We start from the raw sequence: 20,000 nt of genomic DNA, 5'->3' as shown, positions 1-20,000 counted from the left end.
TTCCCTGATGATCATTTGTTACAGACGACAACAAAAGATTTACCATTACAAGAACGTTGTGCACAGACATGTGAGGGTGAAGTTGAAGAGCCAGATGTTTAAGTCTTAGTGTTGATGCTGCTTAATTCCTCCAAAAAAATTGCTGAGGTAAACTCTAGAGTGCGAATCAAAATTATTTTAAGACTCTGATCTAAGTTTGATGTGTCAGTCGGTTTTAGAAAATAGCCATTTATTTAGTGCTCAAATGGAAATGGTAGCCAGCGAACAGTAACGCAGCCCTTTGGTTATTTATTTATGTTATAAATAATTTGGATTCTGTTCCTCTGTTTGTCAAAGTCGAATAAAATGTTTACCGTTTTTAGAAATCACACGGTTACTTTACTCATTACCAACCTTTGTCGTTTGGTTTGATGACGTAAGTGCTTCAGACGCGCTGTAGATCATAGCTCCAGGAGCCACTGTCATGGTCTGCTGCATGAAATTAGCAGTGCCGTAATCTGACACTTTGCCTCTCCATTGGTTGCCCTGTCTCCATAGCAACACGTTACCGCTACTAATATCCCGATGAATGATAGGAAAAGGTTTCTTTTGGTGAAGGTAGTTAAGAGCACAAGCTACATCTAGCGAAACAACCTTGACCTCTCCGTCAGAGAGCTCGCGCTGCTCTAACAACGCCCGTAAACATGTTTCCATGAGCTCGGTGACAAAGAGAGGACTTCCCTCGTCATTTGTTGCTCCAATGAATTGTAATAAGCAAGGATGGCGGCATCTTGAAGCAATATTCATCTCTCTCTCAAATAAACGTCTGTTATGCGGAGATAGAATCAAGTCGTGAATTTGCTTGACAGCTACAGTACAGCCACAATACGTTCCCTCGTTAACGCTTCCCCAGCCACCTCTCCCAAGGAGTTTGTTTGTTATGTGAATTTCATCGCGTAAAATGACCCAGTCATAAGTTTCTTGGCGACTCTGTTGACTTATGGCAGCTTGCTGAGCTGCTGAAAGACTCGTCTCTAGTTCATTTAATTCCTGGTTTTTCAACATCAACCGTCTTTCTAGGTTTGCCCGTTCTTCTTCGTTTTCTCTAATTCGTCGCTCAAAATTTGTTAACTGTTGCTCCATCTCCCTCAAGTGCGAGTTTTGTCGCTCCAACTGCTCGTCTCTTCCTCGTAACTGTTCTCGGCAATTTTCCAATTCCCTTTGTATGTTATCTCTTTGTTCTTCTGTCTGTCTTAACTGTCGGATCAAGTTGGCTTCACGTTCTTCTTTTTCTCGCGATTGTTCTTCTGAGGAATGCAGCATTGCTAAATAATTAAAAGATTTGAATAAATGACATAACCTCAGTAACAGTATTTTCTTGTTTGCCTGCATAAATTGTCAGAGGTTACTCCGCTTTGAAATTCAGTTATTGTTACCACACAAATTGTGTTGAGTGGAACTTATGTTTGTAGTAACTAGCAGTGACTTAACAATCTTCAGGGATTTATCCTACTCCTCCCAAACCGAAATCCGATTTCTCCTGGATCTGGTCCATTTCTCAGTCATTTACTACCAGCTAATTCGAACCTGGTTAACTCGAATTCCCTGCTAACTCAAACTAATTTTACTTTTCCTGGAATCAAATTGACTTCGATTACTCGAACTCTATTTTAAAAGCATTGGTCGGAGAACCTCAATTGCCAGAACACAGCTAATCGACGTGTTAAACTCTTTTTAAAATCTTTGATAACTTGATTGTAACATACGGAGAAGTCCTTAACGTTTCAATAACGTTTGACCATACTCGGTCGAATTACAAAGAAGAAGGGGGGATGAGGATTTTCACATTTCAGAATTACTGTGAAAAATTAAGTGGGGTCAACTTTGTCTCAGACACGCAATTTTCATATCAACGCTCCCTAAAGTTGTCTTTTGGGGAGGGTTCTCTCGGGCACCCAAGACCATGAAAACAGGCCTTTGAATTTCCTTACTTAAGGAAGCTTGCACCAGTTTTTCTGCCCTTCATACTGTACCACTTTTTCAACTATGGTAAAATTTTACTTTCTGGTTGATTTTCAAGCAACAGCTGTTCCTATAGCAATGGTAACAGAGAGCCTTCATTACAAACAATGTCTGCTATTTTGTAAATTGTCTAGTCAGACACTTTACAACAAAACTTTAAGGATTTAAACGACACAATATAGCCAATTTGTGGTTGAAATTGGAAAAAAATCTGTATAAGAGCCTTTCCAAATAACCAAAATTTTTACGAGCCGATTTAAAGTTTTTCCCACATTTTTACTTGGCTGTCCTGTGGAGCCCAAGTTATAAATTCGGCTTTCTTCGCAGGCTTCAAAAGTGCAATAGGGCTCTAATGCGCGTGTGCTAAGTGTTGGGCAAGTCTGAGCCTTTTGTCTGAGCCGGTTACTGTATCTGTCGATGGATCGCGAATGTAACAAAGCTTCTTGCGTCAGGAGCTTCTGGGTGCTAAGTGTGATTCAACCAAGTTATCAGTAGACGTTGTCTAGCTGGACGACATGTTAAATGCTGCAAGGTGTCGATAAAACAGTAGTAAGGAATAAGTTGCAACTTGAAATCGTAAGGGGAACTATTACATCCCTTTGTTTTGGTGGCAGAGATGACCCCGTGAATATATTTATACTTCATTTGCTGTTTTTAGTTTCTCAGAGATGTTGCTTTAGCATCAAAAGTGATAACAAGTCCCGCTCTTACATTAAACTTTCGTCAACGAAAATCCCTGTTACCCGACTAAATGCCCCTCCGAGGATGTTGTTTACCTTGCGGTTTGAAGCGGCATCTCATTAGTGACTAAACTACTGAAACTCAAAGGGAATTTCTTCGTTTGCCTTCAAATTTGAACAGTAGCTAGTTTAACATATAAACAACAACAACGTGTCTGCAAATTTTTTCTTTCGAAATATTTTTTCTCCGAGAGCGATTTTTGTACGATCACTCCACATCAACTGTGCACGGCCGTCCTATTTCCCTGTCTAATTAGGCCTTTGAATTTAAGATAGCTTTCGATTAACAACCGGACATGTCTGTCAATTTTCGGGCGGATCGGTCCAACCGAGAAAAGTGGTCCACCTCGAAAAGTGGACAAGTTTTTTCGAAACTTTTCCGGTTGGACCGAACCGATCCATTCAGTTTTGGACCGAAATTTCCGGAAATTTTGGTTGAATGGATCGCGCCCTAAATTAGCGAAAAAGCAAAATTCGTTTTGACTTGTAGCTTTGAAAAGGTGATTCGGATGCTTGCATTTAGAGGTCGTGAAAAATTCGACAATTCATTTTATTTCGAAATTCTTGGTATAGTTTGATAGCCAGCCCTATAAGCTCTAATTTGATATAGGGGTTTAGGTATCTACAGTTGAAACTGGACTTGCTACATCGCTTGGACGCGAGACACTTGTAAAGGTATAGGGTAACCTTAAGATATGATTGCTGGCAAAATTGAAAATGGCTTAGAACTTAGTTTTGTTAAACACCGTCTAAACTGTCTTATAATAAATGACCATGTTTAGTAATGTATTATTTTGTTTATTCATCCTTTGCGTGACATTTTCGGTTGAACTACATCTCGGTTATCGCAAATACAAAGTGATGCCTTAGACTTTCAGCGAGTCTTTTATCGTTCACCTGTCATCAAAGACTGAACTAACGTGCATGCTCAAATACGCCTAATACCACGACGCCCAAGTATACACTCCACAGCGTCTTGTTTCGTTAAAAACTCAGCAAGTTATAAGGGATACTAAAAGTATCCCTGAACGAAATCCTTTATCAATTTTAGAGTTGATGGTAGCACATCATTTTTAGACTCTAGTATACATACTAGCTAGTACGACTGTGAATTGAGTTGTAAGCGTTCAGTACTTATAAGGGATATATCCCAGGCCCCAGTTGTTCAAAGGCCGGATAACTTTATCCGCTGGACAAGGCACTATTTGGGGTCTAGAATATACTTCACGTTAAACGTTGTCCAAGGTTGTTCGTACACTCCTAAACTAGACTGTGGTTAGAGTGTGCATATTCGCTTGTACACGATGAAATACTGAAATCTTTGCACAGATTGAAACTGTCGGATAGTGACTTATCCACTAGATAAAGTTATCCGGCCTTTGAACAACTGGGGCCAGGAAGATTAATTTTACTTTTTGTAAATGAAAACTTGACCGTGATTTTGAATGACAATAGCAGCAATAGCTAAGCCCTTTTGAGATTGCAAAGGGACGAGATCAACTACACTGCGAGGACTTGTGATCGACACCACTCATTGTAAAATGACGATGGCTTTCTCGTTTTCCCGTCAAATGGACACTAGTTCACGTGTGCGCGCTTTTTCCCTATCGGAAAATCTCGCACTCGTACCAAAATCTAAAAGTCTGTCAGTAACGAGATACCTGGGATGCCACCACTGAGGTTTTCCAAAACAACATGAACAGCCTGTCCAAACGTTTGGGCTTTTCTTTTGGCTAGAAACTTCAAACCATAGAGCTGTCTTTGGACTCTCAGTTGGTGAAACAGTTCTGTAACTTCCTGGTATTTTGATTCCTTTGTCAATGCACAGTCCATAACCACCTGCCATTCAAAAAATTCAAATAATAAACACACCTCATTTGCCAACTTAGATTATCATTCCATATATCTGTCTGTTTGTCTGTCTCCCTCACTGTCTGTCTATAGTCCATAAATTGATAAAGTACCTACTATCCACTACTAATTTTACAATGATGCAAAAAGTTTCTCCAACACTCCTTCACATACCATGGTATCTTGATATTTTGTTCCAACTATTCTGTATGAGGATTGGATGGGATCGTGATGAACAATGACGTTCGAGAGTCCTGAATAACCACCACAGTACTCCCATGCGTTTTTTTCACTGTTGTAGAACATTACAGATGCTAATATAGAGGCAATGGAACGTTCAGCGCTACAACAGATCAAGAAAGAGATTAGTAATAAAAAAAATGATAACAGCATGCTCTGATGCATATGAACCTTCTCATCCCCAACTTCCTTCTCTCTCTCTCTCTCTCTCTCTCTCTCTCTCTCTCTCTCTCTCTCTCTCTCTCTCTCTCTCTCTCTCTCTCTCTCTCTCTCTCTCTCTCTCTCTCTCTCTCTCTCTCTCTCTCTCTCTCTCTCTCTCTCTCTCTCTCTCTCTCTCTCTCTCTCTCTCTCTCTCTCTCTCTCCTCTCTCTCTCTGTCAGCTGCATACAGATAAGCTTTAATTTAATAACAATAAACACAATTAACTTTATTTTACACAAGTTGGTTTTTCAGAAGAGCCATGCTAACATGTGTTTCTTAAAATAATACCAACATACTATAGCTTATAATCAACATTAAGTTATATAAGACAGTTAAAAAAAGACAATAAATATTACAAAATCTAAACATAACTATGCTAATTAAAATTGGCTTACAATTCTACAGTATGAGTATAATTTTAAAAAAAATTGAAACCCCCCCCCCCCCCTAAAAAGGATTGTCAAAAAGATTGTCAACTATAATCCGTTTTAAATAGCAATAATTCTCACAGTTATATTTGGAGCTTTTACAGTTTCTCATGCAAACACTTACTGCAATGAGGGACGGTTCATTTTTTATGCGATAGGGGGCCTGGTGGGATTGAAGGGGGGGGGGGGGGGGGGGAAGGGGCGCATGCGAAAAAAAATGGCTTCAAAGGGGGGGCCAGCCCAAAAAAATGAAGGAAAGGGGAGGGGTCGGGCAAAATAAAACTAGAGTGGAAAAGGTTTTCAATTGATGAAAAATTCTTCTGGTTTATTCACGAAATATAAACATAGCACTATATGCTTAATCAGTTCCAAAATAATTCTCAGCAAAGTTTACATGACAAAAAAAACTACAACGTTTTTAAAAGTAACATCGCCTTAACAGTAACAGGTTTTTTTATTTATATATTCATGAATTGTCGTTTAGCGCCTTCTGAACTGGGATCGAATTCATACTATCAACAATCAACAGCAAGACATGTTTAGTAACAACATCTCAGAAGAGGGTTAAATGGGAGCATGGATTTGTGTTTTCATTGTGCTATAAATTTGAAGTCAACAAACATCAGTTTAAGCAACTTCCAGGAAAAAAAATCAATTTTAACCGTGTTTGACAAAACAGCTTTACAAATATGGTTTAGCTTTGGTGTGAATCGGATATATTAAAGTCCAAATTTTGACCGGAAACTATCACAAGAAGTTCTTGCTTAAGTTCTTGGTACTATATTTTGAAATATTAAGTTCCAGAATGCTACTGCATGCTTATAAAAGAATTTTCCCGTTGCACAATATCACTTATTGATGCAAATTGTGAAGAAAACACAGAAGAAATCAGAGGACGTTCACCCCGATAAGATGCCTCCTTCCTCTTCCTCTTCCTCGTTCTCTTCTTCCTTTCTGTTATACTCTTCTTCCTCTTCGCTGCTCTCTTCCTGTTCGCTGCTATTTTCCTCCTCTTTCCCCTCTTCCTCATGTTCCTCATCTTCCCCTTCACCTATGCTCTGGGTGCAATATTTGTCAGGACAGAGGATACAGTACACCCTGTCCCTAACATCCAGCTCAAGATTGGCGAAAATCCTGCTCCCTGCCGCGTTACTAAAATGATTAGCATCCCGTCTGAAGAGAAGCGTTGCTGCAAGTTCCACGTTAATGCAGGTGTCAGGGATTGTCTGGGAAGGGGGGCAAAGAAGACAACGGGGAAGCTCTCTTGCCAGGGAATTAGCAACGCAGATATGATAAACACGTCGCATGTTGTTTTCAAATCGTTTACGTTTTCTGTCCTTTGATTTCCGACGATTTTCTTTAACTTTCCTTTTCTTTGATGGTAAAATAGTGAAGACAGGCCAAACATGGCTCCTATTGGTCGAGATAAGAAGTACATGACCTGCAAAGCTTTGCTCTTACGAGTACGTCTTTCAAAGATCTCCCTTTTCCGTACGAAAGTAGAGGAGGGTCTTTGTAGATCTCTCTTAGCAGAGGCTGATTTTCTATCAAATGCCATTTACTCATCAGAATGGTTTTTAGGTTAGGCACAGGAGGGCGATATTCCGTAACAAATGGCAAAATGTTTTTGCCCTTTTTTTTGTTTGTTCTGTAGTGCCGACATTCTTTCGCTGAAATTGACTTCTGAGAGAGTTTTGTCTATAAGGTTACCAGGGTAACCTATGTTGCGTAATCTCTGTTTGAATAGAGTATTGCTTTCCTCAAATGTTGCTTTTGAAGAGTTTGCTCTAAGAAGTCTTTAGGCTTCGCCTTTGATAAAGCCTTTCTTGACGCCTTGAGGGTGGCAAGAAGAAAAATGCGTGTACTGGAATGTTTCTGTCGGTTTGAAGTGCGTGCGCACGTCAAATTTTGATTCTTTTTTTAATCTTTCGCCCTTGTATACACATGTGTCAAGGAAAGTGTTTGAGATTCTTTCCACATGTTCGTAGTTTCGGTTCACGGACCGTAGAGAGTGCCTTATTCTTAGTTGCTTGACATCAGTGATTTTTCGCGATTCAAGCTGTTGAATTCTGCGAAGTTTGTTTATGTTCCGCTCCACTTGCCGAAAGTGATACTTAATGAGTGCGAACTCACAGAACTACGTGGCCAGGATACGTGGGCATTACCACGAATCTTCAGATTGCTTTGAATACCCAAAAAATCCCTACTTAAATCAAGCTACCCAGAAAAAAATGCTTGCCAAATTTTCTTGCCCAAAAAAATCCCAGAATCGAAATTTCAAACCCAAAAAGATCTTTTGACCACCCCTGTCACTTAAAATCCAGAGTACCCCCCCCCCCTGGAGAGGTAACCACGCATTTTTCAGAGGTAATGAAGCAACAATAAGAGTTTCTCTGACCATCCCAAGATATGAGCAGAATGTATGCGCAGTAGCAAAAGGAGGAATTGTCCTTATTACGTACCTATCAATAGTTTGCCCCAGGATAGGGCAGGGGGGGGGGGGGGGGATCCACAAGAATTTGATTTCATGAAGCCCTACTTGGGTAGGGATTGTGACATCCACAATTGTCCCCTGAGTTCTGTAGTAAATTATTTTAAGTGCCTGAGTTTGTTTATTTGACTCTTAATGGAGACCCAAGGGTGAGGAAATTGACATTTAGAAACCTAAAAATGTCAAATTCCCCTGGGTTTGCGCCTTCCCCCCTCCCCCCTCCCCATCCTGGACCATTGATAGGTGCATTAAGGTGTCCAGACTCAGAAGATCGATTAATTTGCAACAAAAACAGCAAGTAATTCCGCAATACTGAATGTTGGAAATAAAAACAATAATTGTCAAATCGATTAAAATCAATCATCGAAAACGCAGTCGATAAGTTGATAGTACTCGATATTTGTCTATAATTGTCAATCGAAAGGTTTAATTTGTCAATAAAAGTCGATAATCACAAGTTTGTAACCTGAATGTTGGTTATTATCAACAGAAATTGAGCCAACTTATATTCAGCTGCGAAAAACCAATAGTATTCCGATATCTTGAACGGCAATTTATACAAGTGTAAAAGTTGCCGAGCACAATCGGGATAGGCCTACTCGCCAAGGTAGAATGTGAGTGGTTTCCACGAGAATGCCGCCTACTTTTCAGTCCAACAGTTCGGTTTTGCATATGTCTGTCATGTTAGTGAAACCAGACCACAAAGAATAAGATATGCACTCTTACCTCATCCTCCTGGACAGTGAATATCAGCAGTATAAACTGTTTGCAGCGGGTCAAGCAGGCGTACGTGTATGAGTTAGTTCATCAGCTCTTAAGAGCGGCTGCCTGAGAATATCGAGAACTAGCGGTCAAAACTGAAATTTCGGATTTCGTCATATTTTGTAAGAAGAATTCCTTTAGAAAACTATTACCGAAAATAACAATGACACTTTCCAAAGATTTTTCGTTTTCGAGAATTCCGCCCGGGGCCGTGATTCCGGCATAATGTGAAATGCCGTGCCGGCGTTAAATTTTGGCGAGATTTGGTACATTTTCAAATCGCTCGGGAAGGAAGACGGCTTAGCGTATTAAAACGATCTTTTAAAGTTAAGCGAGGCATCCTTCTGAGAATACGGTCTTATGAAAATATTACTGGAGGATTCTTATTTACATGCAGTTTTCAAAGTCCGAAGATTCCTATTTTCAGTATTTTCGTTAACGCTGGAAATTGTGGAAACTTTACGGACAAATATCGTGTCCTGGTACATCGAAATTTGTAGCAAGTATTATACTTTAGGAAAGCTCTATACATGTACTGCAATATATAAAAAATCAAGCTGAGGTAATTTAAAATCCAGGCGTTGACGGAAGTAAACACATTCGGAATTTTATATATATTTTTTCAAAAATGGCAGTGGTCACGCAAGGACAAGTTAATAAGTTTAAAATAAATTTATTGTTTATGTTTCATTTCTGGTGGAATAAAACTAAGTTGTTATTCGGAAACAAATCTCATGTGTTGATGGGTTTATCCCTACAAAAATTAATTTCATTCCTAGTAGGTGATCACCTAGCCTGCGAACAGCAGACGTTTTTCTGGTCGTACCTCCGAAAACGACCGGAAATACGTCTGCTGTTCGCAGGCTAGTGATCACCGATCGCAAACGAAAAAATGAAACCTTCAGGTGTCATGCCACGCTTTCCTCGGTACACCAGCGCCAACAATGCGAAGAATACGAAACAAAATCAATAAATATTTGATATCAAAGTGTATCTGAAACCCCCCACAGATGACGTTTCATTAAATTACTAATCGACTTGCGTGAAAACGCCTTTGGTTCATAAAAGCAAAAGTTGCAGTTTTTATAAATCCTAGGTTTGTCAAAGATGTATCTCATCCTCACTGTCAACAAAATGTCGTGACAGCCACTACATTGAGCTGGACAAGCAAAGACGAGAATTCTAAAAGCTGAAGAACTAGGTATCTGTGTTTTCAATTTGCAGGTCCTAGACTATATATCATAAACAGAACTGAGATATCAGAGCCGGTAGAGAAAATCATGCTTTCACTTTAGTGCAAGGCTGGCCATAATATTATCTTCAACAGCTACACGGCTATAACATATTTGAATGAGCACTTACCGTTCCAATGCCTGCAAAATAAGCATTTAATGAATCATCCCCATTAATGGGAGCAATAGTCCACCCTTCTCAGTCCGATCCGGATAAAAGAGCACCAGAAAATAACCAACGTTGTTTGCATATTATGGCCATCACTGTGTACATAGCTATTTTAAACTTGCTATTTATAAACAATGACGCGAAATGGTTATAAATAGCAATGTGTGTTCTTGGTTTGGAGTGGTTCGCTTGATACTAGAAACTGTATTTCTTCTTCCGCGATGTCATATTTTGCACAGCAGTTTCTATATATTTTCGGTTGCCTTTATGGCTCCGTGCTCATTTTCGTCCTTGATAGACGACGAGTCCGGTTGCGGTCAAAGTTCGTACTATTACATCAACCTGCGCTTCTTTGTGTGAATGCCAAAAAGATATCTCCAGTCATCCAGGTCCCAACGCCAGGAAGGTGTTTGCTGACGACAAAACTAACAGTGAAATGTAATTAATCCTCGCGCGCGCATGTTAGTAAAGTTATCGATCATCTGATATTGTTGATTGAACATATGAAGTTAAGTTTACTGACTTAACATTGATGGAATACAAACAGCAGTGATATTTCTGATCAAGAAACGATGACCCAAGAACGAAAGTCTTTATATTGATGGAATATTGATGGAGTCGAATAACAATCTGACGATTTGCTCGCGCCGTCGAGATGTCTACGGTCTTCGTTGGAGGTAGCCTCCCACGCGGTCGTTTCTGGGGCCCGTATTACCCCCTGCCCGAGTCCTAGTCCCTTCAAAACGACTGCGTGGTAGGCTACCGCCAACGAAGACCGTAGTCATCTAGTTTAGACGTCTAGTTTAGTCGGAAGGGGTCGAGAGGGAGAAAATCTGCGTGACTAGCATTCCGCAAGCGTTACTCGTCTTCGCGCTCGCGAAACCCAGATATGCCTGGATAAGCCCTAAAATCATCATCATTATCATTATCATTATCATTATCATTATCATTATCATCATCATCATTATCATCATCATCATCATCATCATCATCATCATCATCGGTGAATCGAATAAAGGCCTTAGAGGTACGGCATGTTGCTTTGCTTTTTTTGTGAGGATGAGAAACCTGCAGTTACTATTAAATGACATCTGCAGTGCGGAAATACTTCGGGATATTGTTGAATACCTTTTACGTGAAAGGGTATGTGTGTACTGAAGGAGATTTAAAACTCGTTCAAATTAAAGTAGCCACAGCGATAGAATGATTGCTGAGACCATTGCGGTTTTTCAATATTGTTTTCTACTTTTTTGTTTAAGTTTTATGTTCACCTTTCCTTATAAGACCAGAGTATTGTGTCTCTATACCACATGGTACCCTCCTCTTAGATAAAACAATAGTTTCCCCGCTTCCTCTTCTTCCCGAATTAACTACATTCATTGTCCTCTTTTTTAAATGTCATATTCACTCAAGATTGTTTGAGGGCCGGTTGGAAAAAGCAAGCGCCTGGGATCTAGGGATTATTTTCAGCAAAGTTATGTATCTATTAACGAGTTGAATGCGTTGTAACCAGCTTTAAATCAATGTTATTTTCTTTACTATGGAAGAAAATACTCAAAAAGACTCACAAAATGCTGTTTTTAGACAGACAAACAGACTACACGGATTAGTTGAACTCGTGCGAAAAAGATGAAAATACCGCAACGTTTGATTGATGGAAGTTTCGTCTTCAGTGAGCAATACCACGTGTAGATGAAACCTTCTACTCGAAAATATGCCAGAGCGCTGGGCAAAATGGAAATTTATCTCATATCAGCGGTATTGAAGCGGCAGGTAAATACAACTCGGATACTACACTAGTATAAAAACGTAAACATGTCATTAACGTAACACTGTGAGGTAGAACTGAGCAAATTGTCACTCTTCTGTTTCGTGAAAAACGTACCAGTTGCGTGAAGTACAAAAATGAAATTTGTCGATCATTCTGACGCTACGTTATCGGAAACTGACATGCCACGGCAACCGGCCTTTACGAATTTTGCTGTGGCATTAGTTATCACTCACTCTAACTTTAAACAATTTTTTGTATAGGAATATTCAGCAACGAAAAACTGTTTAGAATACTGTATTGCATTTTGTTTTGTAGCGATAACTTTGTCATTCTCTCGGGAAAATATATTATACAAACTAAATGTATTTCAAATGTGTTACATGTAACTAGTACTTGCGTGACCACTGCGATATTTCGAAGAAAATACACAAAAAATTCCCTTACCTTAAATTTTGTTAACACTTGACTATAAATGGTATACCCAAACTAGATTTCTTACATGTTTTAGTAAAATAACAGATCGTACCTCATGCAAGCATACCTGTTTTTGTAAGTTTTGATGAACCAGGACAAGATTTTGCCTCGAAATATTTCCTCATTTTCGATCACTTTCAAGTGTTCACATGCGAGGAGTTCAACAGTCGGCATGTTGGTGCCAGGCTGTGATCTAGAAAACGCGCCTGCTTTGCACAGCTTTACAAACCCATAAGTGATTTTAACGCCTGTAATTAGCTTTATTATTGAAACAAGTTCTTATTTAGTAAGATGTATCATAAATACTTGGTTCTAAGTGCACCATGTGGCAATGAAAAAAATTGGTTGAGATCTGGACGAGCAGAAAGGTGACATGACACTTTGACCTTTTCAAATTTGGGGTTACATCTCACTCCCTAGTTAGACTTATTTTATTTAAGGTATATAAAACAATACAAAACTTATTAGATTTAGTTTTGGAACAAGAATTTTATAATTCTCCGGTAAAAATAACCTACAAACAATAATTTATTTAAAAGAGTTTGCGGAATGGTATGTGGCATGGCGTGCGGAATGGCATAATTATGCGAAATACGATTTACGCGGGGAATAAATTAACTGAAGAGCGCATCCTGTTTTCGCGCCAATTTTATAAGAGCAGCAGTTTTTTCGATGTTGCGGACTATTAAACAACAACAGCAGATCGAGGATTAGAAAATATACGCCTGGGCCGGGTTGTTCGAAAGCCGATTAACGTTAATCCACGATTAGAAGTTAATCGAGGTTTTCATCTCGTTCGATAAAAATGGTTTTAATGGCTTATTTTGAGCTTAAGGTAAAGAAACGTCGAAGTAAAAACTGAGGGCCAAAAATCTTTTGGAACGGAATCTTTATTGTTTAGTAATTAAATTCGAATCAAAATTCTCGTTAATCCATTATTAGCTTAACCGGGCTTTGAACAACGGGGCCCTGGGATAGAACATCGTCCGTCTGATCGCTGGTTAGGAAGTGACAGTGAAGAAATCGATGAAGTTTTGCATTCAAGGAACTAAGAATAAATTAAATTTCTAGTTGACAAAAAGAACGTGGCAGCGAGTAGCCTAGACAAAAAGCAACGCCAGACTGGAGAAATAACATCAGTCCAAGGCCAAAACTATTATGTGAGAAATTTTAAATTTAAACTCGGTCATTTTATCAGACTCTTTGACGGTTACAATTTGTACAACTCATGGGAAAAATATGTTCTACTTTTTCTCACCTTACATTTTCGTCGAGCGACGAGTACGCAAGTCACTGTTGAGCTGCTGAGCTAGCTACCTAGCTATTTAATACGGCGATTCAGGTACCGTAGCTCTAGTTCAGTTACGCGTTATCGAACTAAACATATCCGTCTTAAATTAAGGTCTTTCAGTGCCAGACGTCCCAACCTAAAATGAGATTTAAAAGCGAAAAAGCCCTAGAGCAAAAAAGCAGATGACAAGTATGGTGTCTTATTATCGACACTGGTTGTTTGAAAGGTTGTGAAACTATTCTCATCACAAATGCATTTTGGTCAATTTGTTGTTCATTTTCCCGCTCATGATAAATGAATCATCGAGCATACAGGGTATGAAAATTGATCTTTTACCGAGGGTTAAAAAAAAAAGAAAAAAAGGTTTATTATTTGCCCTCGGTAAAGGATCAATCTTTGTCCTGAGAAGACTTCACGCTGCTACGTTATTTTTGTCAACCGAAGTCGCATGGAGTAAAGTGAATATGAAATTTAATTTACTACGGATTTACTCATAGTTCCTTGAATGCGAAAACTATAAACAGTTTTCATCGCTTTCTTCACCCTCACTTCTTCCAAATTAACAATCAGACGATCAAATCCTCGAATTGTTGTTAATATTTAGCAAGAGTCCGCAGCATCAAAAAAGCTGCTCAGTGCTCTTAATAAAATTGGCGCGAAAACATGACGCGCTCTTCAGTTAATTTATTTCCCGCGTAAATCGTATTTCGCATAATTATGCCATTCCGCACACCATTCCACATACCATTCCGCAAACTCTTTCATCCTTTTACCCTCACCGGCACAATTTTGGTTACGACGGCACTGATGCGTGACATGGCACTTTCCGCTTTCGCGTGAAATCTGACAGCCAAACTTTTTTTTACAGAAAACTAATCTACTTGATGTAATACTTTTGTATGAGAAGCAAAAATATGAAGAAAGATGTCAAGCTTTATGCAAAAAGTTATGATTAGTAGTGAACTTTTCAGTTAATGAAAGTGCTCGTTTCAGCTGAAGACATTTTCTGCGGGAAATATTTTTTGGCGTCAAAATGCACGATCAATTTCTGACTGCGCTGTTGTCGACAGCTTTCCTCGTTGCTGTGTTAGCGTGTCTAGTGGAAATTTGTTTAATTTTTCAAACTAGTTTTTCTCAGAAGATGTGCGTAGATTAATTCCAAATTGCGAGATGTATGTTAGTCATCCACGTGTTGCATGTGCTGAGATTCATACATGTTCATCACTTGTTTCTTCATGAGACCTTTTACTTTTAGTATCTGGTTCATGTATGTTCTAAAGGCCTGGCTAAACTAGGAAACATTGTTGCGGTAACATTGTTTCTTGTTATGTTTTCGAGGTGGCTAAATTAGCGGGAAGCAAACAAAATGTTTTGCTGCCCCGGTGGCTAAACGAGGAAACATTGTTTCGGAAAACATAGGGTCACGCACGCGCATAATAATAAACTGACTTTGTTGCTAGGAAACATTTTAATGAGCAGCACTGGAAATTAGTGAACATTGCTTTCACGGTGGCTAAACTGGGAAACTTATGTTTCGGAAGCAAAATTTGTGTCCGGGTAGCAAAAATGTTTTTGACCTAAGGCAAAAACATTTTCTTGTTTCCGAGCAGCAAAATTTGTTTCCGCAACATATGTTTCCCGCGCGGCTAAACTGAGAAACATTTGCCTCCGCAACAGTGTTTCCGCAAAATGTTTCCTAGTTTAGCCAGGCCTTAATGATTACAAAATGTATTGTGACTTTAAACAGCTAGGAAATACAGCTTCTAGTTAATTTACATGTGGAAATAAGAGGTTAACTAGTCAGTTAGATGTGTTATATTGTGTTGAGGAAAAACAATTGCAAGTTTTTTGGAATTTCTTCCTGCTTGTTTCACCTTAATTCTTTACTCCATCATTTAAATTACTAGTGGACATTTATAATGAAAGAAAGACAAAGGCATTCACGACCAAAAATTAAGAGTTAATCATTGTGCCAGTTTAAGTTTCTTACCAGACCAACTTTTACCGTATACTACTTAAGCGTCTTGTGAATTTTTTTTTTTTTTTCAGGCTACTAAAATGACTTTCGGGCTAGTACATGCTAGCCACAGCTTGTCCGAAGAAGTTTCCCAATTTCAAATGACAACAAAAATGCTAAAAATAGGATTCTTCGGACTTTGAAAACTGCATGCAAATAAGAATCCTCCCGCAATATTTTCATAAGACCGTATTCTCAGAAGGATGCCTAACTTAACTTCAAAAGATCGTTTTAATACGCGAAGTCGTCTGCCTTCTCGATCGATTTGAAAATGCACCAATTAAATCTCGCCAAAATTTAACGCCGGCTGCAACGCGATCACGGCATTTCACATTATGCCGGAATTCTCGAAAACGAAAAATCTTTTGAAAGTTTTATTGTTATTTTCGTAAATAGTTCTCCAAAGGAATTCTTCTGACAAAATATGAGGAAATCCGAATTTCAGTTTTGACCGCGAGTTCTCGATATTCTCAGTCAGCCGCTCGGAAAATCCTTTTCCTAGTGCCAAAGATTTCCAATTCATGAATTTTTCCGAAGCCATGTTTTATGAAAATTATTTGACATCGGATTTCCATACAAACACTGTTATTTCGAGCCTGTTTGCCTACTCGTCAAAATGGCGTCGAAAACCGTGATAAGGCCTATAAAAACGGCCCCATGGCCGGCTCGCGACAGTAAAACACGAAATGACAGAAATAATTCAACACGAAAGCATGACGCAAGCGACACAAAATCTCAGAAGATACCGACATAAACTAAAGTAAAATACAATAAAGACGCGTAGTGGGACGTAAAAAACATTTCATTTCATGTAAACATCATTCGTACGTAAGTCTTACTTGTCAAATCCATCAGAATCCACCATCAGCATGCATTCAATTCTTCACACTTGCCCTCATGCACGCAAATTATGAAACTAACTGCGTCGTGGTCGTTGAATTAATCCGCCTTACCATGCTTACAATTCGTTCATTAAATTATTTCAGACTGTAAGAGAACGAAAATGAAACGTCCCTTTGCTACTGCTAAATCACTTCAAAAGGGCAACGCGACGGCGTCCTCGATCGACCCAGTTTCTTGCAGTATCTACTCGCTGCGCGCACCGTCCTGAAGAAGTTCCCGTCGTCATTGCTAAATCAACCTTTTGATTCATTCAGCTGACGGGAAGGGGGGGGATTTACACTCTTCCCATCGTTCTTTGCGTTGCTTGAGAATGACTTACTTCCAGCGAAAGCTTTGTACAGTCGAACCTCCCTTTGCGACCACCTCTCGTAAGCGACCACCTCTCATAAGCGACCACTTTTCCAAAATACCAAAAGTTTTCAAGTCAAATCACTATAGATGGAACCTCTCGTAGGCGACCACCTCTCGTAAGCGACCACCTCCCGTAAGCGACCACTCTTAGAGATGATTGTTTAAAATTTTCTATTGTTTTTAACCTCCCGTAGGCGACCACTTGACACGGCACAATCTGCTGTTTCTCTCACGGGCGGAAATTGACTGTAACATATTGGCCCCCATCATTACAGCGGATGCCGTATTACTAAAAATCCCACAGCCGGAGCTACCGGAAGTGTCTCCCGACATTAAAACAAATGATAACATATACATGCACTATGGTACACTGAAATAAACTTTAATCAGGTTGAATCCCTTATAGGAAAAAAAACTCTCTTATCTGGTAAATAGCATGCATGTACATGCACGACCGGTGATGACTCTCTCAACCTTGTATTATTCAACAGAAAGATTGTGGCAATAAAGAACGTCAACTGGATTATGTAACAAACAAACAAACGCCAAAGTTGTTGATTTGTTACGCTTGAAATGTAACATTGCAAAAATGCCGTTTACTGTTTGGTCCTAAATCAGGCAGTCTAAAGAAAAGTCTTTACTTAGGGTTTCGATAAGCAATAGGAAAAGCCGTTAGGTGTCTGCAATTACCATCATGTAAATCACCCGGAATTTAGACCTCCCCCCCCCCCCCCCCCTGGTCTGACCTCTGGTAAGCGACCACCTCCCGTAAGCGACCACATATCCTTGACATTATGGGTGGTCGCTTACGGGAGGTTCGACTGTATATGTGTTTTTTAGTCGAAGTTCCACATGGATTTTTTCGCTTCACAAATGAGAAATGGCAAGTAAACAGTTTTTACTATGTTGCTAAATTCTCAATAATGAGATTAATGTGTTTCTTTGAGCTAATACGATCTTATAAAAATAATTTTAGGAGCCTCATTTGTTTGTTGTCATCAGCGACTGTTTCACAATGAGTGGTAATAAGCATTTTGAATCGTTCATGCGGCACACGAAGTAACTGGTCGAAAGCCAAAGATTTCAAAAATCAACATTTTAAACCTCAAAGTTTGCTATGAAAAGAATTGACCTCTATTGACCTCTCGTTTTCGCCGCAAAATTTGCTGTTGAATGTAGGTTATTTCTGGTGTCATATCAGTCAGATGTGAACGACTTACCGCCGTGGCGAAGATTGTTTTCCTAACGTTAATTTCTTTATAAATTGCTTCTCTTGCTCGAATTGTCGGGTTATACGGGAAGTAAAATTTTATTCTGTTGGAATTGATCAAAACGAAGCCATGAAAAAGGCGATTTAACCGGAAAAGCGGCGTGTTACTGTTAGGTAGATGTAGAACCGAAATGAAATAAACGAGCACAGCGGGAGCGATGCGCATTTTTTTGTAACAGGCGTTTCAATAAGCTCTGTCTTTTAAAATGCTTATGAAATAATCTAAGTTCAGAGGAATTTTCGGCGGCTTCTCGTTAACTTTCTCTGTCTACAGGGTATTTCAAAAGTTCGTGGACACTTTTTTAATACAAATAAATGATAGTTTTAGGAATCCGATATTAATGAAAGTTTTCCAGTTTTATGTACATTGTTTCCTTTGACCACTGTTGAAACATCAATATCCAGACTGCCCCCCATTGTTCTGTATAACGTTTTTGAGCCGTTGCTACATGGAACGAGCTAGCTCCCTTAGGCTTGCTAGCGGTATGTTCCGCTAGGCTTGCCGTAACCTTGATTTTAGTCTTCCCATCGTCTTAGGGATCGGATCTCTGTATGCAGCTTCGTCGATGATGCTCCATAGGTTTTCAATGGCGTTAAGATCAGGTGAATTTGCTGGCCACTCATCTTTTTGGATGAAATTTGGGAGGTTTCTCTTGCACCACTGCTGTGTTGCTTTCGCCGTATGAGCTGGTGCACCATCTTGAATGAAGGTCGCACTGCTATTGTTCGTGAAAAGCTTTCGTTTTACAGGCTCTTCTGTTGTTGATCTTTGGCTGAAAAGGGGCTTCACTTCTTTCTAAAGGATTTTTGTGATATAATACTCTGCTCTACTCTTTCTTGTAGAATTTCCTCTTTTATACTTTGCTTTTTCTATAACTTTCTTTGCGGTTCTGTCAAGGACTGATGGTCGACCACTTCTTGGCTTGTCGTAAAACTCTTGTGAACTTGACCACATCGCTACCCAGCTCTTGCTTTTTTGCACTATTCTAGCCGTTTCTCGAACAGATACTCCAGATGATCGTAGAATTGCTGCCTGTGCTCTTAAATAGACTGCCTTTTTAGGGCTCATAATTAGAAATTATATCAAGACGTTGAAAATCTACAGAATGTAGTTGCTACTGAGAACAGACAAAAATGGCGAGAAACTACAGAAACACACACGACACAGATTTGCACCTTTTGACGGGAAAATATTTATTTCAACGAGGCTTTTTATCTGACTCATACAAAATTTCTGAAAATCGATAAACAATAAGATTTGTTAATATCTGCAAGAAAATGGAGAGAAATATAAAAAATCTGGATGGAGTATAGACTTTCTAAAATGTCCACGAACTTTTGAAACACCCTGTAGATTAATGCGAGTGGACTGCACGTTTTCCTTCTGATGTTTTTTCCAATAAATAAATATGCCAAAACAGTTTACGATTTCCTCTTATTGTCTTTACGAGTTCGATAACATTGTCGTGACCTACGACGCCTTAAGAGCATAGTTTGGTGATAAAACACATTAAATATAACAGGAACACTGCTGGCAGACGAATAAAAGAAGATTCTTTGGGATGTTGGCTGTTTTTGCACTATAAAATATTCGCCGGCGGTTCGCGGACTTGCGAGCCTCACGGCGTCCACTGTCAAATTGAGGTAATCGCGGGTGGCCTCGCGTTGATAATATAGTTTGCCCGCAATGCACGATGGAAAGCGTGCAAACCCCCCCCCCCCCCCCATCCCCTTGCTGACGGGTACACCTTAGTTATGGCGTGGGTGGGTTACGCGCGCGCACGAGGCTAGAAACCCTTTCGAACCTC

At 39.5% G+C, this 20,000-nt stretch overlaps 1 protein-coding gene across 5 annotated transcripts in view; it reads right to left on the bottom strand.

The window, feature by feature from the left end:
• The window catches only part of LOC146476333 (uncharacterized), a 38,107-nt gene that overhangs the window by 4,297 nt on the left and 13,810 nt on the right, over window positions 1–20,000 (bottom strand). For 3 of the 5 annotated variants that reach the window (XM_085114918.1, XM_085114919.1, XM_085114920.1), the window contains exons 2-4: window positions 4,767–4,935; window positions 4,403–4,580; window positions 394–1,304 (exon numbers count right to left, since the gene is read on the bottom strand). In XM_085114918.1, coding sequence (XP_084971044.1) covers window positions 394–1,304; window positions 4,403–4,580; window positions 4,767–4,898 — 1,221 coding nt within the window. In that variant the 5' untranslated portion in view covers window positions 4,899–4,935. Of the gene's footprint in view, window positions 1–393; window positions 1,305–4,402; window positions 4,581–4,766; window positions 4,936–8,678; window positions 8,814–20,000 lie in introns of those variants that run through there. The other 2 variants (XM_085114915.1, XM_085114917.1) reach the window with 1 other exon arrangement.

Source organism: Pavona decussata, unplaced genomic scaffold, assembly GCF_977016875.1.
Source record: "Pavona decussata unplaced genomic scaffold, jaPavDecu1.1 SCAFFOLD_78, whole genome shotgun sequence".
In the NCBI taxonomy this organism is placed as follows: Eukaryota; Metazoa; Cnidaria; class Anthozoa; order Scleractinia; family Agariciidae; genus Pavona; species Pavona decussata.
This window is presented reverse-complemented; position numbering and strand designations above follow the sequence as displayed.